We start from the raw sequence: 23,412 nt of genomic DNA, 5'->3' as shown, positions 1-23,412 counted from the left end.
CTGACATGCACTGTGAGCTGTAAGGTCTTATATAGACAGGTGTGTGGCTTTCCTAATATAGTCTAATCAGTATAATCAAACAGCTGGACTCCAATGAAAGTGTAGAACCATCTCAACGATGATCAGAAGAAATGGACAGCACAAGGGTCTGAATACTTATAGCTGTGTGATATTTCAGTTTTTCTATTTTAATAAATCAGCAATTTTTTTCTGTCAATATGGGGTGCTGTGTGTACATTAATGAACAAAATGAACTTAAATGATTTTAGCAAATGGCTGCAATATAACAAAAAGTGACACATTTAAAGGGGTCTGGTCGGTGTGTGTGTGTGTGTGTGTGTGTATGCAGAGCAAAGAGGGAACTTTTTTCACTACCTATTGTCTGTGTGCACGTGCATGCACTCTCCCTGTGTATGTGTGTAAATCAGGAAGCTCTCTCTCTCTCTCTCTCTCTCTCTCTCTCTCTCTCTCTCTCTCTCTCTCTCTCTCTCTCTCTCTCTCTCTCTCTATCACATGACACAATTGTCCACAATAGACAGACATCCTGCAGAACATATGCACGTGCTGCGAGATTCTCCTAAACTGTCATTTCTGTTGTTGGGCTACATACTTCTCACGTCGGTCATGTGTTTTTGTGTGTTGGCTCTTCTGGTTTTTGCTTCCTTTCAACATAGTGGTGAGTCAAAACACTTTCTGTTTACCTTCATCAGCGTTGAAGTGCACCGTGTTGAAGAACATGGAGGTTAACTTGATAACAACAACAAAAAGCCATATCTCCTAGAGCACACTGAATTTGCACTCAGTCTTTGCGATCATGGTTGTTCCTCCTGCTGAATTCCAGTATTGGCTGACTGCCAATTGATATTTTCATTTAGTGCATTACTCAGATTAGTTTTATGCGGCATTTGCGGTAACTGTTCAGTCTCCAGTCCAGTCACGCACGATCAGCCCGCAGTTTTGAGTACATATCCTAATCCAATAAATTGTTTAAAAAAAAAACAATGCACGGGACATTTGGATGTCGATATAGTTTTATTTTTTTCGATATTTTTGTGACCCACCCAGAACAGGTCTGTAGCCCACCTATTCACCCGCACTGCACTAAACCAGTGTTTCCTAACTTTTACTGAGCCAAAACACCATTTTACATTAGAATTTTTTCACCAAACAAAAATGTCACAAAAAGCATGAATACTTGAGGAATGATGATCTCATCTAACTTAATCACAAATTGTGTGAAATTTGGGCCTGTTTAATTGAACACAAAACTGATATAGCCTACAGGCAGTAGTGTATTTAAGTGACATTTGGCAGGCATTTGTGAGGTCACACATTGATGTTGGTCAAGCCCTGGCTCTCAGTTTCCGCTAAGATTGATCTGAAAGCTTTTTTATCGGGTTGTGTTCACTACTCTGTTAAGGCCAGGCAGGTTGAAGTATTGTAAAACCTTCTCATCCATGTCTTTATGGACCTTCTTTTGTGCGCTATTTCACAGTTGTATTGTAAATGTATCCATGATGGTGCTTTACACTTCATATGTCCATGATTGTTTATGCACCTTTGAAGTGATTGATGTGTCATGTGTTATTGTTACGCTGTTTAGTGTCAGTTATTATAGGACCTTTATTCTGTTGCCTCTTTGAGGTAGCAAACATGTAACACTGAGGCACAGCGGAAAAACAGCAAGTAACCAACTGAATATAAACAGTGACAACATGCTCACTACTTTTGCGGTGTGTGCTCGTGTCTTCATGAGTTCACGTGGTCCCTTCAGAACGCAAAGACCGCATTAAGAACAAGCATCTCCCGATTCCAGGGCCCTCATTTATTAAGCATGTGTACGCCCAGAAGTGTGCGAAAAGCGTACATATGAACATTTCCACGCAACGTATGGGATCGATCAAGTTGGCCAAATTTACACACAACGCTGAGCATGCGTACACTCAAAACCTTGTGGTAGAACAGTGAAACTACACATAGAATGCACTAAGAGGGTCAACAAAGCCATCCAATTGCACATTCTGCTCCTGTCGTCACTGGGACCTTTGGGCACTGGGACCTTTTAGCGCAAATTTGGAGACATACGCGGCATTTTACAGTCGACACTAAGCGGAATCATGCCGATGTGCAATTAATTCCCTGGCCCCAATTTAAATCCAGTTGCCATACAGATATCACCAAGAAGCCAAAATTAAACAAGGCTTTCCCAAACATATAGTTGGAGGCATAGATTGCACCCACATTTCAACTAAAACACCATATCACACAACAAATCTAGCTAGGTGAACATGAAAGGATTTCATTCAATGCACAAATAATCTTTGATTCACATCACCTGGAGGAACGCACGATTCATCCATTCATTCTACGGAATAGCTCCTTGGATGTGTGCCTTAGGAGCTGTGGTTAAAGATGGCTGGCTGTACGTATGATGACGTGTCCCCGGTAATGCTTGCAATACGGGTATCCATAATTGCTTGTCCTCCTCTGGTTAATGGAAGATAATTCCGTCAGTGGGCTGTGACACATTTTTTTGTCATTGAGTTTGACATCAAACCATTTATTTTAATTTCCGAGACTGGTCTTTTTTCTGATCGATACAATTAACAGCAGCGGCTAAATTCTCCAACCCTCCCACATAATATTTTCCTGTTGTTAGTAACACCTGCGTTAATTGTTCCAAACTGTATTTTTTGGTTTGTTTCAGTAACCCATAAAGTTAAAGCTGTGTTACATTTCCACTTCTCTGACAAGTTCCTCAATCAATGACGGTTTCACTGTGGTATTCATTTCCTACGCCCTCTTTTTGTGAGAGGGAAGTCAATGCCTGCATTCTTAAAGAGATTATTGCTACCATATATGGTCAATTGGAGGCGTTTCTCTATGCAAATTAGGCTAAATGTGCGCAAGCGTTGCATTTTAAAACAGGTAGGATTAGTCAACACACTACTTACTGGTGTGCGTCCGACAGGTTGCCACACGTTTGATAAATACAGATTCTTTTGTATTTGCACGCATAATAAATTTCACTCCTCCGAATGAATTCACAACCAGCAGTGAACAAGGTATTCACGCTTGGATATTATTTTCACCATGGGGAATTGTTACTACCTGTATGTGGCCCTGTTTTTTTGACTGTTCTAATTTTATGCTAATTGTAACAATTGTGGTGGCACGGTGGACGACTGGTTAGAGCGTCAGCCTCACAGTTCTGAGGACCCGGGTTCAATCCCCGGCCCCGCCTGTGTGGAGTTTGCACGTTCTCCCCGTGCCTGCGTGGGTTTTCTCCGGGCACTCCGGTTTCCTCCCACATCCCAAAAACATGCATTAATTCCAGACTCTAATTTGCCCGCAGGTGTGAATGTGAGTGCGAATGGTTGTTTGTTTGTGTGTGCCCTGCGATTGGCTGGCAACCTGTTCAGGGTGTACCCCGCCTCCTGCCCGATGACAGCTGGGATAGGCTCCAGCACGCCTGCGACCCTAGTGAGGAGAAGCGGCTCAGAAAATGGATGGATGGATGTAACAATTGTATTATTATTTGAATACAGTTTTCATGGTGTGATGGAGATTGGATGGCTTCATAAAACCAGTTCCTAGAAAACAACTTGTGTTTGTCATGCCTGCGGGAGAATTCAGTCATGTTGTAACAAACTGTTCCCACAAAGTTGGGAGCATGGAATTGTCAAAACATATTGGCCCCATAGTTCAAGTGAAAGGAACTCATCATTTCACATTTCAAGACATATTGGACAATGCCATGCTCCCAACTTTGTGGAAACGGTTTTGGAATGGCGTCTTCCTGTTCCAACATGACTGTTTGAGGTCCATTAAGACATTATTTCTTTATTGTAAAGTATATTGGGTTTCACAGCAGCGCGGTCAACTAGTTCTGAGGTTCGGGGTTTGAATCATGCCACTTCTTGTGTGGAATTTGCATGCTCTCCACATGCTTGTGCTTCTTCTACCAAACATATTTGGGAAAATGTGTTATCATAGATCTTTGGACATAATTCCAAAAGGTATGTTTGAGGAAAACACAACACCGCTCATCACCAACAAAACACCACACTGTATGGTGCTGGCAGCCTCATGCTTTGGGGCTGTTTTTCTACACCTGGAACTGGGGCCTTAGACAAGGTAGAGGAAATTTTGAACAGTTCAAAATAGCTGTCTGTGTTATTTCAAGGCTTCTTATTGCAAGTTATCGGGTATCGGCGATAACAGCCACCGATACTTAAGCCCCAAAAATATCTGACATCGAGTCAGTCCTCCTCGCCTGTAGTTGGCGCTACACTCCGGCGGTTTGACACATTAGTGAATCATCATGTGCATCAAAAAGAAAAGCATTCAGAATTATGTCGTTGTGTTAATTGCAATTGTATGTATCAAAAGAACTAGTTGTATTGGTACTCAGTATCGGTGAGTACTCAAAAGTGAATACTTGTACTGGTACCGGTCTGGGGATAAAAGTGGTATCCAACATCCCTAATTGGAATAAGCAGAGTCTGAATGTAGATTTGAAGGTTCGATCCCTGAGGGACAGCAGATGTAAGGGAAGCGTGGAAGAACTCATTTGGTGCAATGTTGTTTGTCTCTGAGATATGAAGCATTGGAGTGTGTATGTCAGGAACACTCCTGGAGGAAAGATGGGAAATAAGCGCGACATGACTGAAAGCTTATAGTGTAACTCTAGGAGAATATGTAGAAAGCCATTATCAGTAGACTGGGGAGTTCATCGATCGCACATTAAGAAGCTACCTCAGTGCTGCTGCTGCTGCCACTCTGCCAGGTCTGGTAAAGCAAGCTATCACAGTGGATAGAATTTACGGAGATGATGCTTTTACTCATGTCTCCTAACAATGCCCGAAGAAAGAGAATTGCAGTACAATTTCAACCTTCCAATATGAGGGAGGGGCTAAATCATAATAGTGAAAGAATAAAAGAATAATAAAAAAATAAAATAAAATAATTTCACTAAGTCATACAATTATCTTGGAGAATAAAGTCTCATTTCGGATACTGAAATCAAAATTTTACCAATATAAATCACAGAAGCAATCGGAGTAGTAACTGTAGTCTTTATTTTAAAAAATAAATAAATAAATAAATTACAATTAGTATGCCAATAAAGTCTTAATTTCAATCATACATTTGGAATGTTTCCAAAATAGTAGTAATAGAATTGTTTTGAGAAAAAACTCGCTCAAGTCCAATTGGACTAATAACTGCACTCTGCAAAGGCATATGAGGCCCACCCTAAATCATAAAAATATAGTACTATGAAAATAAAGTCGTGAGAATTAATCCTTAATCATGATAATACAACTGTAATTTTAGGAGCATAGCAGCTCAACTTTACAAGAGGAAAGTCATCACAAGTGTTACAATAGTAAGTACTCATTGTTTCTACAGTACAAAGGAATATTAGGGCCACGCTACATAATAATATGAAGAATTTATAGCACAGGAATAAAGGAAAAAGAATAAGTCTCATTTTTATGAGAAGAAAAAGCCTTAGGTTCCAATAAATTTGATACTTTGAGAATAAAGTCACAATTCCACAAGATGTTTTTAATTATCACTCTAGAAATTGGAATACTGACTGCTTATACTAAAAGAACAAAGACAAATTATTTAAAGAATACACTTGTAATTACAAGAACAAACGTACAGTAAAACAACGTTGAGGGCATGAGAACTGTTTCCTTTAGACTGCTATGTTTACATAATGTCAACTACTATTTTTTAATGGTATGGCCCTAATACTCCACAGTATTGTCAGACCACTATTATTTGAATACATTCCCTAATGCATTCTTTGTTTCTTATGTAGCAATGGTCAGGGGTAAATTGTGATATATGTGCTAACTAAGGATTTATGGGTCAACATGTAAGGATTTCTTTGAAGAGAACCCTTGGCCCGTGTGTCTAGATGGAGATTTTGGCTTCGCCTCCTACTATGGCGACCACATGGTGCTGCAGAAGTCTCCGGAGAGAGCGATTTTGTGGGGTTACGGCAGCCCTGAGGGTGCGCAGGTCACAGTCTGCTTGTCAGGAACCATGAAACACAAAAGCTCAACGGTCACAGTGGAGAAAGGTAAGTGTAACCTGTTGCGGGAGGTTTTGTGTAAATGTCCACAGAGCTGTAATCAAGAAAACACACACACACACACACACAAAGGAGGTCAAACAGAAGCATAAAGACACTGTGTGCAATTTGCTTGAAAGTAATAATGATATAAAGATATTTGCGTTGCCTGCATCCATGACAACTGATGTGTGCCCGCTATATCTCAGATTTTTTTGGTAGAACATATGTCTATTGTAGAAATCACTACTATATTGCGGAAGTCTATGGTTTACACCAATAATTATTTTAAAATAGGTTTTTACTGAGCAGTGAACCCATGCACATTTGCGGTGCGGTATTTGTGATTTTACCTATTCCATCTTTTTTTTTGGGGGGGGGGGACCCATCCTCTATTATTCACTGAAAAACGTGTTGTTTTTGTGCTTAGGCCAAAGCAGTACTGTTATTGCTTTTGCATTAGCACAAAACACAGCCATCAAGGAAGTATGTTGAAGTGAGTTGTGACATTCACACAAAGAAAAATAAATAGTACTCTACAATATTGAACTTTTTAAAAAATATAGCAATATCATGACAAAATAGAATGTAAATTAACATTAGTAAGTGACTCTGTTAACGAAAAAGTTATATTAGTCATTTTTCACAGAGGATAAATATATGCCTGTGAGTATTGTTGTGTTGTCTGTCGACATGTGTTGCTGCACAGTTTGTGTTCAAATCTCCATCGCTTATAGTGTTATAACAGTGCCACATAGGTTCTATTCGTTAGCTTGTCGATGTCGTCCCCCCCCCCCCCCCCCCCCCCCATTTTGTGTTGAAACCCACTGTACTTAGTTACTGTAATGCTCTATAATGTGGGAAAGGAGATCCACAGTCAAAATACACTTTTCAGCCATTTATTGAACACTGCGAGAACACTAAAACACCAAAAATGCAAGGTGCACACTTAAGCAGGAGCTAGTGTGGGCCACAGCTCACGCCAAGACACTCACACACTGAAATCACATGCCACACCAAAAGGCCCCACCTCTGTAAGGTACATATTTAACATCAACACTATAACGTACAGTGTTTTCTATACATGATATGCTTGCATTTCTTTGTGTATGTTTACAGTGTTAAAATAAAGGTGTTTTAATGAATCTAATTGCCTCTAAAACGTGTGTGAGGGGTAAAACAAAAAGAAATACTTTTCATACAGTGTCTCTACATCGCAAATGTTCACTTAAGCGTGTGGGTCTGAATGGAGGTTAACTGTTAAGCATTACTGTCCACAATATGCAGGCATCTGGCGAGTCACCCTTGACCCCATAGAGGCCGGTGGTCCGTATAATGTGACAGCAGCTCTTGAGAACAGCTCCGCCACTCTGACCGATGTGCTGTTTGGGGACGTTTGGCTTTGTAGTGGCCAGAGTAACATGTACTTTAAAACATCTCAGGTAAGCTAAAGCACTGAAAATTCATGATTGAATGGTTGACCGATTCATACAATGTAAATGGGGGGGGGGGGGTCCTTAATTTATGTCCGATTGTACCGTAGTCTAGCTCTAACCTACGCTCATGCAGTGGTAAAAACACATTTACAGTAATAATTTGTATGAAAACAACTCTTGGGCATAAATATAAAACAGTTATTGAAAAACCTCAAGTACGGCAGTAACTGAGCGTGCCTTCTTGTGCTCTGTGTCAAAAGTGTCTTACACCACGTGCTGTTCATAACCTCGAAGTGGGAACATTGTAAACTGAGGACCCCCAGTACCATTAAACTAGGTTAAGTGTAAAAAATGTAGTTTTTTTCTTACCGCCATTAGATTTTCAATGCATCTGAGGAACTGGCTCTCGCATCCAAGTATCCTCACGTGAGGACTATTATGGTAGCCTTGAAGATGAGTGACACTGAGCTAACTGATTTGATTGGAGTGAATCTTCCATGGTCTGTGCCTGAAGCAAGTAAGGAAGTGGTTTATTTTTTTCCATATTATAGTCCCGAGACTGGTTTTAACAGGGCAGTGTGATTCCAGGTGGTCTGTCAGAGTTCTCTGCAGTGTGTTGGCTCTTTGGACGTTACATGTACGAGAACCTGAAGTACCCGATAGGACTGGTGGAGTCCTGTTGGGGGGGCACACCCGTTGAAGCCTGGTCATCTTCAAGAGCACTTCAGCAATGTGGACTGGACCAGAATGAAAAAAGGTAGGTACAGTGTACACATTTTTTGCCTTGACATGCGAGGAGCACAAACTTCAGATACAAGCGCTGTATGGTGGCAGGTGCCTCACTGCACATCAAGCAGCTGTTTGGCAGATGGGATGAGTAAATATTCTTCAAAAAAGAGGCTCTAAGCTGTTCAGTGCCACTCCAAGCTGAATGTTACTTTCAAAATAAACATAAAACAAACCGTATTACACGTTGTATATTTAATACAACCACATAGCTTCCACTCCCGCAATGCGAACATACAATGGGAAACTCCGGAGGCACACGGGTTAACAATTAGCATCTATGTGGCGGCATTGTTACCCTTTAAGCAACGGATATCTGAACACAAACTGTGGTAACACATGTAGACTGATAATATAGCAATAATCACATGCATATATTCTTTAGCCGCTGCGAAGAACGGTTAATATTACTGCCGCACTGAGAAGCTGAGAGATGAGTTGAGCCTCCAGTACCGCATAGCCGTATGTTTGTCTTATACTGACCCTAGGTGGCCAAGGTGCACACACCAGCATGAACAGAACAGTGTGCATTGAAGGAGAAATTGTGACAATAACTGTTTAAGTCGTTTTAATTGTAATTACTGAATGATTTTCTTAAGTATAATATTATAGAGTATATTATTTTTCTCTTTAAAAAACATTAAAATTGGTGAAAGATGATTTGAGATGTTTGGAGTTGCGAGCATCGTCATGGAACAAATAAACTCTTATCTAAAGGTACCACTGTATACACCATCACATACTACATCAAACCAGCATATAACCCACCAATGAATCAAACAAAGTAGCGAAACAGACGCATCACTGTGCTGCACACTGATTATCAATAAATAAGGAGCAATTGGTTTTGAATCCTCACCTAGTCACAGACCGAGGTGTCCCTTTTCATTTGATACTTGGTGATCAATCAATGGACTGTTGTGTGTCTAACTCAACACCACTACAGTACGATACTCCTATGGAAGGCTGTTGAAAAATGGAAAAAGAATGTCATCATTATTGGCTTTACATCATTTTGCTAATGGTTAAGTATCAACATGAGTCGAATCAGTGCTGCGCAGTGGAAAAGGGGCATCAGTTAGCCAAACTGAATTGCTTGGTAAGTTGGCAGAATCTAAAAGGGTCTTAAAATATTTCTCATCAGTTCACAAACAGACAACTCTGTCCTGTGGAATGCAATGATCCACCCACTGCTCAACATGACACTCAAAGGAGCCCTCTGGTACCAAGGTAACATGCACAACCAAGAATCTATTCAATGGATGCAAACACACTCGATGCATTGATGGAGATGTTTTACTTTTTTAGGTGAAAGAAACACTAATTATCATCAAAACAAGTACAACTGTTCTTTCCCTGCCATGATTGATGACTGGAGGATGGCATTTCACCTGGGCTCAGGTGGGCAGACTGCTGTGGACTTTCCCTTTGGCTTTGTCCAGGTATTTTTACAAGCAATGTATTATTTTTAAATATAGTGGGAGCCTTTCCCAGATCAGCAATCCTATTGGCCAGAAATGCCGACTGCACCTTTCGCATCCATTTTCTGAGCCGCTTCTCGTCACTCGGGTCGCGGGCGCGCTGGAGCCTATCCCAGCTATCTTCGGGCAGGAGGCGTTGTACACCCAGAACTTGTTACCAGCCAATCGCAGGGCACATACAAACAAACAACCATCCGGACTCACATTCCCACCTACGGGCAATTTAGAGTCTCCAATTTACCGACCCTGCATGTTTTTGGGATGTGGGAGGATGCCGGAGTTCCCGGAGAAAACCCACGCAGGCATGGGGAGAACATGCAAACTCCACACAGGCGGGGCCGGGGATTGAACCCAGGTCCTCAGAACTGTGAGGCAGACGCTCTAACCAGTCGTCCACCATGCCGTCCCTTTCTCATAATCTTTTAGATAATTAGATCTTTTAGATCCTTCTAGACACTTGACTTCTCCCTGACCTCTCCCTGATGCAGCTGTCCACTAACATAAAAGGCTCCACGGATGACGGCTTTCCAAACATCCGCTGGCACCAGACAGCTGACAAAGGCTTTGTTCCCAACTCTCGTCTGCAAAGGACCTTCATGGCTGTGGCTATGGATTTACCGGATGAGACTTCACCGTATGGCACGTAAGAAAACGGTAGCGTATACTGTACATAAAAGTGACTCAGAAACAACCACTGGGCCTTCGTAATGTCCCTCAAGTACAGTGGAACCTCTGTACATGAATGACCCTGTTCATGAACAAGTCAGTTTTTTTCAAACAAATGTTGCTTAGGTTCACAAACTGCTTCAGTTGGCACGGTCACTGAGCTCCATACTGCCCTAAATGATTTCACCCCCACATTTTGAGACGGTGTAAGTAAATTTTTCATTCATGCTTCATGTTTCTGAACTTGCTAAGCAGTTTGGTTTGGTGAAATCTACCATTTGTTTTTACTAAATTCATACATTCAAGGTAAACTTAACTTGGTTCTTGGGCTGGAAGGGATGAATTCTATTTTCATTCATTTTAATGGGAATATTTGCATTTGGTCTCAGAACGAATTAACGTAATTTCTCGTGTATAATGCGCACCCATGTATAATACGAACCCCAAAAGTTGACTTCAAAATTCTGGAAAACCCTACTACCTATGTATAATGCATTTTTATAATGCATGATTTTGCTTCTACCTATATAATCCAAAACAATAAGTATTATCTCGATTTTATTTTTTTCAAAGAATGATTCTGAAGTTAAGCACTTTATTTGAACACGTAATACTTTCTGTTTACTTGCTCTCATTTTGAAATTCACAGCCCTACTTTTATTTCGTAAATGAGTTAACACAGAATTGTGCTCATGTTTGATTACCCAGGCAGAATTTTTAAGGTGTGTACGATTCTTTAGAGAAAACATGGCCCAGGCGAAACATTTGGGATAATGGGATTCAAATTAAACTGTAAAATTTAAGAAAACAAAAAAATTCATTAAACAAAACATAACTATAAAGAAATTAATGATGCTGTTCAGTCATCAGTCGTATTTAAAAAAAAAAAATAATAAATAAAAAATAAATAAATCACAAATTCTGCCTGGGTATGTAAACTTGTGACCACAACTCTACATATATGCAGTCATACCCCTGTCATATTGGAATGAAGGTGTAGGGTACACATTTTTCATAACCTCTAGGTGGCGGTATCATATTAGAATTAAAGTGTACCACTTTTTCATAATCTAGATTTAAAGATTTTCCCTTATACTTATGTATAATACGCGCTATTGACTTGACAATTTTCTGAGGAAAAAAATGCGCATTATACATGACAAATTATGGTAAATTTGTGAACAGAGGTTCCACTGTATATATACATTTTAATATACATTTTGGAGAAAACTTTATATGCTTCAAAGTACTGTATGTATAGCTCTAGTAGGGTTCACATGACATCTTCGAAACTCACATTGATAGCACAAGAAATAGCTTACTGACTCCCAACTTCCCATCAGGACTCACCGAAGTGTCTCCTCCTTGGGTGATGTGACATGAGCCTGTGTGTAATGTGCAGCATCCACCCGCGTGACAAGCAGGACGTAGCATACAGACTGACACTTGGAGCACGAGCGGTGGCCTACAATGAGAAGGATGTGGCCTTCCTTGGGCCTTTCCCTAAACAAATCCTGTCCACTCCGATGTATGTCAACATCACCTACGACAAAGCGATCGCTGTCAAGCCGTCTAAAGATATCTTCGAGGTAATCAACAGTGATGTCGGGAGGCTTATCTTGACCTTGCTGCTTATAAAACCTGTAATAGCCTAAAGCCAGTGATTCCTAGCGCGCCCTGAGAGATCATTGCGGTGCTGTGGGAAATCCATTAATTCATTCATTAATTTTCTGAGCCGCTTCTCCTCACTAGGGTCGCGGGCGTGCTGGAGCCTATCCCAGCTGTCATTGGGCAGGAGGCGGGGTACACCCTGAACTGGTTGCCAGCCAATCGCAGGGCACATAGAAACGAACAACCATTCGCACTCACAGTCGTGCCTACGGGCAATTTAGAGTCTCCAATTCATGTATGTTTTTGGGATGTGGGAGGAAACCGGAGTGCCCGGAGAAAACCCACGCAGGCACGGGGAGAACATGCAAACTCCAGTGGGCACAAAAGTTCACGCTGCCTTGTGGAAGGGGCCGTACGGGCAAAGCCGATGCGTCTTCCCTACTGGCGGATGCGCCATCCATAACAACTGCTGTTCGTTCAAGCCAAGCCACCATACGCGTTTGCAACACTATTAACGGCAGTGAATATGTCCATGCTTTTGGAGGACAAATTTTCGGAACTCCTCATGCACTTTAAATGAACTGTCAACGGTTCTTTTCTTAATTTAAAAAAAAAATGCTGTTTTTGTACTTTCGTTGAGATCGGACACTGTAAACTACAGCATCGTGGCATCCAATGCTGAGCTTTTTCCATATGGTCGTTAATCGTTTTCCATTAGGAGTGTTTATATTTCCCATAGTTCAATTAATTTATTTCTTAATTAACTGTCTGGTTAAATTTATGTTGCACATTATGAAACCGTGACTGGAACTTGTGTCCCAGGCAGAACAATTCAATGTTCATAAGGTATAATCAACAAGTATCACCTGTTGTCATTCATCCAACAGAATAGCTATGTGTTAAACAGGCCCACACTTCACACTGAGTAAGAAAATCTGTAAAATCATTATTTCAATATAGAGCTGTGCAATTTTGACATTTTTATATTGCGATCATTATATCACGATCTAATATTTTTCCTTAAAATTACATGGGGGAAAAAAACTGGCAATTTCCAAATATATTTGTTTACATTTATTCATTAAATACATACAGTATTTTGTAACACAATAAAATGAAAGATTAATACAAATATGCAATAGCCAAATACCATTTGAAATATCTGTTAGTGCATCCACATTCTCAATGAATACAGTAAAGTGCAAAGAATTTAAATAATAGAACACTTCAAGTAACATTCAACTATGTCTACCATATAACCAGAATTTTATGAACAAGGCCCTGGTTTACCCGATTGTGGTGTATCAGTCTGAACACTAAGGGGAATCACGTAAAAGGAGTAGGTAGAGAAGAGACGTAGAAGATTCGTCGTGTGGTTGAATACTATTTACCGGTGGTCCCCTACCACCATTCTCAAAGGTTGGGAAAAACTGGCCTGAATAATGTACTGTAACCATAAATTGGTTGAAACAAGTAAATTTTATCACTGAAACATTATCGTTCTATTTGTCAAGATCTGCTGCTCGCAGTCACAGGCCCCATGTGGGCCTGAGTCCCTCTGGGTTCCAGCTCCTATCATCCAGTGGGCTCCCACCACCATCCAGATAGCAACCACTGTATGCACATCCACCACTGAAGTAGCAGCTCTACGATACGCGTGGAAAGACTGGCCGTGTGATTTTAAGGCATGTCCTGTCTATGGCGCAAACGCTACGTTACCTGCGCCCCCTTTCCTTATCAATCGCTATCAAATATTTTGGACAGTCTCTGTAAATTATTAATTGCTGATGTGTGGCCTACTTTGTATGAAATTCTTCTCTCCTATTTCTAGAGGAACTCTGCCAATAATTGATACTATCCAAGACTGCATGCCATGTTTTTTTTAATTTTTTTTTATTTAAATAAAAACACTTTACCACACAAATGACTGTTTTTCATTTACAGAATTTGAACAAATAAAAACATGTCCAGGATAAGCGGTATGGGAAATGAATGAAAAAACATGTCCATTTTATTAGAAAACTCCAGCTGGAAAATTAATTACTGTATCTTTGTCCATTACGATGGATAGCTTACGATAAACAATTCATCCCTAATAGCCTTGACACGAAATTTCTACAGCAGATCCTAAAAGGTATAACCTTAAGTACAATAATAAAAAACTGAATTTTCTTGAGGTTCCAAGAAGTGCAGCAAAGCTATAACCTAAGCAAGCATGATCCTTTCAGATACTTAGCTATGGAATGGAATTATCAAAACTGTAATAAGTGGCTACAAATCAAAGACTCTAAAAATAATTTCCATATTGTCATGTGATTTAATGGAAGAGGGGGGGAATACTAAATATATCAAGCAGGGATATGAAAGACAACTAAATATCACAGAGGCTGCATTGTTATGCATGATAACGACACAAAGCTCCATATCATCCTGGGTTTGGAGAGAGCATTGTTGGAAGAACATAACCAGGTTCTTTAACACACAAAATGAAGCAAAAATATCTTAAAGTAACACAGCCATGTTGATGGGTAAGATAATAGGAATCTGCTGAAGATCATGCTAGCAGCATGTAAAAAAAAAAACATTACAAAGAAATGGTTCAATCCAGGACCTCCTACCACAGATGACAGGTTCAAAATCATGGACACAATATACGACATGGTACTCAACGCACAGATTAAGGACAGAGGAGGAAGCATGTCAGGAAATATGGATGAAGTGGACATTGTTTGCAGATGAGCGACACAGATAAAAACACGCAGATGACATCACAGCAATGACAAATTCATAATGTGTCAATCCAGTGCCTTGAATGTTCTTTGTTTTGTGGTTTTATGTATATGTATGTTTTAAAATTATATTGAAAAAAAAAACATCGAGTTGCGCATACTGAGTAAATGTTGAGCTATAGGTTTCTATTTGCAAAAATACAGTAAACAAATGTAGGTGTTTTGGGCCCCAATTACAGTGCAAAAGACAGATTGTTTTCATGACGTTTTTTCTGCCATTGTTTCACAGAAATTCAACATGTACTTTTATTTGTTGTCGTCTTGTGAACTCTTATAACCTTAGAGGCATTATGGGCACTGTAACATCAGGAGCTGAAATAGGAGGTCAACGGCTTCACGGATGTGGCGGTCGGGTGTGAGGCACTAGAACACTGCATTTTCTGTGCTAAAAGAAAGACAACATGATGAAATACTAAGAGTGTACAGTATGAGACATCAGAATCCTCTTTGTTTGCAAAGTATGTCAAAAACAAGGAATTTGTGTCCGGTAGTTGGATCTCATAGATTATAGATTGCATTCCATTCTTTACTTGTATAATTAGGGCACCAACTATAAACTCACAGATGGAGTCAACATGTATTTTTAAAAAAATATATGCTCTTTTAACTCTTAGTTAAGCTAAGACAATAACTTTTTGTTTGTCTCTTTGTCGTACATACATTCTTGATTCCACTGTGCTGACCATACACTGCACAATGAGCTACAAATGTGATTTTCACAGTAACAAAATAAGATAAAGGAAACATTTATATTTTATGTATGTAGTTTAAAAACGTGTTTATTCCCTACAAAACTAATTTCAGATACATGTCAAAGGCACAACAGCTAGATTTATAGTCGTTATTACTACTAGGGCTGATATTAAAAGGATATGGTGTTGCCATGACAATGCAAAAAAAAAAAAAGCACTAAAGGAATTATTTAGGTGTCAGAACCACTATTATTTGTTATGACCTTGCAAATGTAAACATTTTACTACGGCTATTATTAAGTTTGTCTTTAAATGTGAATCTGGTCATAAGTAGCCTTCAATTAAAGTGGGAAAATGTTGGTTTGAGTGTAACATCTACAAAGCGATATTTGACATTACCATCATTTCTCGCATATAATGCACATTTCTTGCCCCCCCAAAAAATGTCAAAAGTCAATAGTGCGCATTATACATAGGTATAGGAGAAAATGAAAAGACTTTCCCATTTTATCAATGCCGCCATCCAGAGGTTATGAAAAAGCTGTACACTTTAATTCCAATATGCCACCGCCCCCTAGAGCTTATGAAAAAGGTGTAGCCTACACTTTCATTCCAATATTACAGTGGTACATATGAATGCATATGTACAATAGGTACAGAAAACATTTACAATTTGTATATGGTGATATGTTTGTTTTATATTATCTGACAGGAGGCTTATTATCCCACACTGAAAAGCCTTTTATTGTAAAATGTCAACATTTGGAAGCCAAACCTGAGATTTGCTCCGGCTTGTCGCTAAAGCGCCGGTGTCGCTGGTAGGCCTCAAAGTTGACGGAGGCGTCGTCCTCCGACAGGCTGTGAGGATTCTGGCCATCGACCGGGCGACAAACATCGAAACGTATCCATCGGTAGCTGTTAGGACAGAGGAGACAGCAAAACTTAGAGCACATTTGAGATACAAACAAGTGTACAAATAATACTAAACATCAGTAACAAAAAAATGAATTGGAAATCTAATGTACTTGTTACACTTCCGCGCTCCGGGACAACTCTGGATGAGATTCTGAATGGTGGGATGAGAGAAACCGAAGAAGTCTGCTCCAGATGGCACAATTGGGGCAACAGCCTTGGAACTGAGAGGAAAAAAGGAAATATAGTGGAACCTTAATCAATTTAGAGTTCAACCAAAAGTTCAAGGAACAAAAAATGACGCGCACAAAACCAAAGTGTTTGATAACACGTGAAACCATTTTTTTGTCTTCAGCTCAGAGTGCTTCAAAAGCAAGTCCATGTGTATTTTGTTTGTTCTTTTGGTTCTGATGATTGATAGGTTTTGTACCTGACTGAGGCGATGGCCTTGAGCAGGTTGGAGTGGCACGTCAGGGCTGAGGAGGCAACGATGGCATTCTGGGGATCGTCTTCAGGGACAATCTCAAACTAAGCAAAAAATAAAAATACAATATAAAATCTTTAAATTCATCTTTACTTGATCTTCAGAAAATATCCCTGTGACAGACTTATTAGTACATGCACATACTTTTACACAGTACAAAGGTAGGCTGTCAACAGAAGCTGTATCAGAAATGTTACCATGTTACAAAAAGGTTGAAAGGGATTTGCAAATCATTGTACTGTGTTTGTACATACATTTTTCACAACAGCCCAACTTCACTGGAATTGGACTTTATACGCTTCATGTTGCAAATTGCTCATTCATCTGTGCGAGCACCACATAAAACTATGATACTTTTAAAATGTTATCTCACAGCGGTTTCTTGATTTTATGAAGTATAAATATGTGCTTACGGCTGCAACATTATTCAAATACTGTACCAACCATCCATAATCTATCCTGATTTTTCTCAAAACGGGCACAGGTCATCTAAAGCTGATGTGGGGAACCACTGGGGTCATCCTAGCTGGGACCCCCGGCAGGACCAGATGATATCACGGTCCCATCCAACTTCTTAAGACTCTAAACCTTAAGTAAAAAGAGGCTGTTTTTCTTTGTCAAATATTTATCAAAGTCTCTTCTAAGATAAAAAAATAACTAACTTGAAGCCGAAAAAATGGCTAAGTACAACAAAAAGAGAGATGAGGGAAATCGAGAAGTTTTGGTCACAGAAGAATTTATTCTCGATGAATCGATCAAAATTTTGGAGCATTTTGGAGCATCCCCCGGGAGAATACTGAAGTACAGTGAGCTGTCTTCTGACTTGTAAAAATAAAATTATATTATTTGGGACAATACCCTCTTCTCCAATTGGTCAGTCATTGCGAGACTGCCGTCATGCCTGGACTTGTTGTTTAGGATGAGCTGCTTGGGGGCTTGTATTTTCCAAGCATTTTTCCACTGCTTTTATTATTGTTTTGAATATATTTTTTTTAATTAGGCCCTGCACCTTTGTCGGAATCTTGTGATTTTGGCGATGCTCCAACTACATGAGGACAAGACATTTAATTTTTTTTAGTCGTCTTGGTGACTCCATCTCCACCGATAATTGGCTACGTAAGGGGTACTGTGCTGTCTGGCACCCGCATGTGCGGATAGGGGTTATTTTCATGTGCCTATGCGTAGGATTCTGCGATAGAAATTATATTATTTTTCTTTAAATTCCAACTGTATTTATAAGTTTCTTAATTGGCTAGCTCTCTAAATGTGGGAATCTGCACCCTTGTGTGCTAGGTATGCTTCCAGCACTTGGCTTAGTTCCACACAGCAAAGTGATCTAATGTGCAATATTTCTGTCCAACTATGGTTGGCCTTGAAGCTCAGCCGAATCGATAAGACTGAAGTCCTGGCTTCATGAATGCTTGCTTTGTTTTTTTTTTTAAAGGCAAACTCAGAGTAAAATTCCACCTTAATACAGACAGCTACAAAAGCCAAGTCTGAACAATTATATATATATATAAAAAAAATAATAATTCAAATACTTATGTAAAAGTCAAAAGTGGAATATAAATTCAAACATTTATAGAAAAGTCAAAGGATTAATGAAATGATAGAAAGAAAAGAAAAAAGACTACAAAGTCTATTCCAGCTGATTGGGATACCGGGAGAGGTCGCCAAAGATGGGGCACATATAGACAACAACCTTTCACAATAACATTCAAGTGCATGAAACAACACTTTAGTCTTCAGTGAAACCTAGAAGCATCTTTTTGGAATGTGGGGGAAGCCAGAGGACCTGAAAAGAAAACCTATGCAGGCACAGGGAGAACATGCAAACCTCACAAAAAGGCCGGAGCCCGAGATTTGAACCCTGAACTTTAGACCTTTGAGGCAAACGTGCTAACCACTAGGTCAATTAGAGTAACCACAGATGAATGTTGGACTTTGTAACTCCAAACTCAGTGGAGTACAATGCCCTTACACACGACATCATCCTAACAGTAAGCGAGAGCATCCGTGGTTTGTGATTACCTGCGGTCCACTTCGTCCATCTTTGATTTGGCAGGTGTAGAGGCACGGCAGCTCAGGGTTTTTCATGCTGGCAAAGACCCGAGTACTGCAGAAGCCCACCGGGTAGATGGCACATTCGTCATGGAAAAACAATCTGTCCGTGATGATCTGGGGAGAAGTTGGCTAATGTATGCTTTTGCTGTCACGCCGATGCAGTGTCAAGTGTGACTTCACTGACCTCGCCCAAGCTGTACACCGTTAAGCCTCCCAGCACGATGGGGAAGACGGGGCGACCACAGGAGTCAAGCGGGATGGGTTGCACCAGCTTCCGGGAACCATCAGCCAGTTTTCTCTTCTTTGACATTTTCTTCTGAACTAAGAATTATATAGGTATTTATTATATTAACGTTTGCAGTCACCTCAATGCTTCAACATAGCACTCACGCTCATCCTTTCCGTTCTCTCTGCCTCGCTCTTTGTGTTCCTTCTTTGGTTTTTTAAGCTGCCCCTCGTCCACTGCTGACACCGCAGATGTGAGGTTGGGCGTCCCACACAGGCCGGGTGGTCCTCCAGGGCCGGAGCTCGTTGTGGGTGGCGACACAGCGGGATTAGTGATCGAGCTGGGCGTGGGCAAAAAGTCACCCTCTGACAGGGACTGATAGTGCAACAGCAACAATCTGGATATTTGGAAGAAAAGTTTTGGACAAGTTGGATCCTATTCTACGGATGCCATTCATTCATCTTCCGTACCGCTTTTGAAACAATTATGAATATCAAAATAAAAATGATTTCTATGAGCGAGAGAGAGAGAGAGAGACAGAAAGCGAGAGAGAGATATAAGTAGATGGGATACATTTCTAAATGTTTCTAAATGTCACTGGTTGAAGTCTAACAATTTATTTACTTACTGGCGCTCTTCCTTTACTCTCAAAAACTTCTCTTCTAAATGGGCCACTTCGTCATGCAAAGCTGCATTTTCCTGTATGTAAATGAACATGGTCATGTACAGGAAAGGTTTCTTTACAGTGGAACCTCAGTCAAAAGTGGTACAATATTGTTATTCACCTAAATAACCTGGAAAAACATGCCTATTAACAGGAGTAAAGCATACCACCATGCAAGAATTCAGCACATTGAACGAGACTTCAGCTCCGCAAACGTCAAGTGATTACTTTGGGAGATGTGTCCTACTTCTTCTTTGGCTTTATGTAGATAATTTGTAAAACTGATAATAACTGTTTGCTTGAATGGAATCTTGTGAGACATCAGCATTACAAGTTTAGGATTAACTCTGCACCACACATTTCTCTTTTACTATTTTTTTTTTCTCCCAAAAAAGGAGCAACTTCAACAAGGGGTGCTTAGGCCTGCCGCACGACAAGCAAAGTGGCTGAATGCTACTGAACAAGAAAATCGTGAAGGAAATACAGTTGGCACAGTACACATGGCGATTGGCCGTCACACATATACCAACTCACTGCAACAGAGAAACTGCGACCCCCGATGTTCTTATTGGGAAACAAGGTTTTGAGGCGCCACATATAGTATACACACTATTATTTTTTATTGAACCACAAACAACACGACACATGACCCCAGCTGCTGTAGCTCTATCATCAAAATACAAAGAGAGAAAACGGACAAGAAATAAAAGAAAAAAGAGTGTGGCTATTTGGGAGGCTGTTGGCAATGATTGGGCGATTCATAGACTATACCCATGTATTTCAGCAACAGAGACTCGACGCTTTGCTTTTTCAATCACAGGTAAATTTATAAACAGTTTGCCAGCAACTGGCTGGATCTCACTTCATACCCGGTTACAGTTACTTAAGTTAGATTAAAAAATAGTCAGCAGCCCATTCAAAGCTCCATTTGTGTGCCAATACCTTTTTGGGGCGTGACCACACATTGCCGTACATTGACAAAGCATTGTTTTTTACATTTTACAGTGGTTAACTTATTTTATACTTGTGCCAATTTGCCTTAAGTACATATATGACATTCATTTGTTAATTAAATCAAGACGAGTGTTTTACTATTTACAGTGGTCAACTTTTTTTTTTACAGTTTTATGACAAGAATAGTAAAATGTTATTTAGAAATGTCCTATCCAGTCAATAGCAATAAAGTATTTTTTGATACTGACAGTTTGATTAAATCTATTTCCATTATTATACCAAGTGGTTTTAAAGCGAAAACAAATTTTGAGGTTCCATAACAGATCGTGTTCAACCTTAGAGGTTCCATTGCATTTTGTTTAAGTCAAACGATAAAAGCAACTCTCCTAAAGACTTTGTTTACTCACAAATATCATGGCACGTGCTGCTTTGCGCAGTCGAAGGTACTTCAGTCGGTACTTTTCGTTAATTTTTTTCCGCGCACCTCTCCTCATCTTCGCTTTGTTTTCCGAGGAGCTAGCAGGGGATGGGAAGGGGGCGACAGCGGTGGCGCCGCCGGGTGCCAAAGTGGAAGCAGTGTTCTGCTGCGGTGCGCTGAGGAAGGCCTGAGCCGTGAAAGCCTTCAGAGCCTGCTGCCGCTCGTCATCTTTCTGAGAGAGAAGACAATGAACACCAGGAGACTTGTGTTGGCATCACTCTCAAAAGGGTGGATGAAAACAAAAACTACAATGGAAATGGTAAAATAATAACTGATGCCATGTGCACACAAAAAAAGGGCACGACACAAAATTATTCCGACTGGGGATTATAGCTCCAAGTATGATTTAATGTGTGCAAGATCCCACTACAAACAACTGATGGGATCTTCAACACCAGAGCAATGTGACTAAAAGTATCAAAATAATTCGCTCAATATTCTATGACATTTGAACACTGTCAGTATTGCATTACTGCCCCTGTTCAACTCACCAGCAATGCAAAGACTCCATTTCTGTTCTCAATCCTCTTGAATCTCCTGCTGCCTTTTTGTGTCTGAAACATAACGTGAGACTGAGGCAGACACATCGAGGCTGGAGGAGCCACATCAGGGGTTACTAATAACTGGCTTCTGCATATCAACAGAAAGTTGCCTGCCCCAGTTCAGATGACAATGGTAATGTGAAAGGATGGAGGAAATACTAAATTAACTTAAGATGAAAAATGTGCAGCATCAACTGACCAGAACTGAATACAGGGAACTCATTGGATGTGCGTCCCGTGTCTGAGATGCACAAAAATGAGCAGGGACGCATCAAGCATTGTGAATCTGCATCCACAGACACTCACCACTGGTTACCCACGTATGTGAGTGTGTTTTGCTTAAGTGCTTCAGCGAATCATTGTCCACTAAAAGTACAAATCCTGTCTTGGTGGTAGCCAGTAGCCAATCAGAGGCAGATTAGGACATGACCGCGAGACACTTATTGCAGTATATTTTGTAATAGGATAAAAATAATTCTGCATACTGTTCAATTGCACAACATAGTCATTACTCTGTAATCATAATCGTTAATTAATTATGGCTTCAATATTTGTTATTTTAATGTTTTTATTGCATCAACCTTGTAATGGCGGACACAGTTGCAGCCTGAATCAAAGTATATGAGATTTTGACATGCCATCGTCAGAAATGTGTCTATGGATTAATTTGCCTTTACCAATTCTGTTTTTAACCTTGGTTTAAAAAAAAAAAAAAAAAAGAAAGCAAGTCTATTAAATCAGATTAATCAGCCCTCAAAAGTCAATGAAAACTCAGCACTCTGGAAACAAATAACTTGCTGATAGATACAATTGGATAGTTTATGCATGGACAATAGTTTAGATTTCTATTTCGTGAATGTACTTGGATAGATGTCTTCTCTTGCATGTTATTTATATTATATAGTTATATTTCTGATATCAACTATTGCTACTGAAATGATGTAAATTAATAAAGGTTATCTTATATGACAAATATTTATTATTATTAATAATATTCATTTAACCTGACCCCGTTCACAGATGCTGTCCTCAGTGACTTATTAATTCATTTCCGGTTAAGAGGGGGTCTTGTGAAGCAGTGAATTATATTACATTTATTTTGTTGTTCAAACTTGGGTTTCTCTCTGCTATAATGTGGTTCCAGCCAGACCTATGTAACAAGTGTACTGTATCACTCAATCACTTATTTCGGTGTTTGTCGACTTCATGACACGATAGCTTAGCAATTAGCATCATGCTTTACCATCTTTGCCTACCCACTCCTCGCCCTCCCTTTGTGATAATGTAAACAATATGTGTAAGATGCATGGTAAGAAGTGTAATTTATTGGCTGCAATGGAGGCGATGATAGTGTTTTACAATGCATTGACACCGAACACAAATAGAACTTTCACCTCTGCGGCTTGGCAGCTAGGGGTGGGGGGGGTTATAAAATTGCGTGCCCCCAAGGATCTTTTCTTTCTCTCTCATTTCTTTTTAAACAACAGAGTGTTTAGTTCATCTAATTCCTTTATGAAATTTTCTGCATGGTGGCCGGAC

At 39.9% G+C, this 23,412-nt stretch overlaps 2 protein-coding genes across 4 annotated transcripts in view; one reads left to right on the top strand and one right to left on the bottom strand.

Annotated features, from left to right (window-relative positions):
- Positions 1-535: 535 nt before the first annotated feature.
- siae (sialic acid acetylesterase) lies at positions 536-13,985 on the top strand. 3 transcript variants are annotated; one of them, XM_061681483.1, is made up of 11 exons: positions 536-676; positions 5,338-5,389; positions 5,933-6,097; positions 7,376-7,530; positions 7,903-8,041; positions 8,113-8,281; positions 9,455-9,540; positions 9,619-9,752; positions 10,280-10,434; positions 11,860-12,046; positions 13,583-13,985. In XM_061681483.1, exons 3-11 carry the CDS (start codon positions 5,971-5,973, stop codon positions 13,847-13,849), a joined length of 1,419 nt encoding a protein of 472 aa, XP_061537467.1. In that variant the 5' UTR covers positions 536-676; positions 5,338-5,389; positions 5,933-5,970; the 3' UTR covers positions 13,850-13,985. The 3 variants fall into 3 exon arrangements, with proteins under 3 accessions (XP_061537467.1, XP_061537464.1, XP_061537466.1); XM_061681480.1 differs by lacking the exon at positions 5,338-5,389; XM_061681482.1 differs by lacking the exons at positions 5,338-5,389; positions 13,583-13,985 and having other exon boundaries at positions 11,801-11,889.
- tbrg1 (transforming growth factor beta regulator 1) overlaps positions 13,211-23,412 on the bottom strand; it is a 28,994-nt gene continuing 18,792 nt past the window's right edge. Inside the window, 9 exon segments of the mRNA XM_061682205.1 lie at positions 13,211-15,242; positions 16,325-16,464; positions 16,575-16,685; positions 16,892-16,989; positions 18,977-19,123; positions 19,194-19,330; positions 19,400-19,632; positions 19,864-19,934; positions 21,261-21,503. Coding sequence (XP_061538189.1) covers positions 15,163-15,242; positions 16,325-16,464; positions 16,575-16,685; positions 16,892-16,989; positions 18,977-19,123; positions 19,194-19,330; positions 19,400-19,632; positions 19,864-19,934; positions 21,261-21,503 — 1,260 coding nt within the window. The 3' untranslated portion in view covers positions 13,211-15,162.

This window comes from Phycodurus eques, chromosome 7 (genome assembly GCF_024500275.1).
Source record: "Phycodurus eques isolate BA_2022a chromosome 7, UOR_Pequ_1.1, whole genome shotgun sequence".
Classification (NCBI taxonomy): Eukaryota; Metazoa; Chordata; class Actinopteri; order Syngnathiformes; family Syngnathidae; genus Phycodurus; species Phycodurus eques.
Note: the sequence above shows the minus strand (reverse complement) of the source record. Positions and strands in the feature narration are given on the sequence as shown.

Bases quoted from the DNA above. Each gene is read 5' to 3' on its own strand.
- siae (XM_061681480.1), top strand. From the start codon at position 556: ATGCACGTGCTGCGAGATTCTCCTAAACTGTCATTTCTGTTGTTGGGC. The intron at 6,098-7,375 runs GTAAGTGTAACC...CACAATATGCAG, and splicing joins AACGGTCACAGTGGAGAAAG to GCATCTGGCGAGTCACCCTT. The intron at 9,753-10,279 runs GTATTTTTACAA...TCCCTGATGCAG, and splicing joins TTCCCTTTGGCTTTGTCCAG to CTGTCCACTAACATAAAAGG.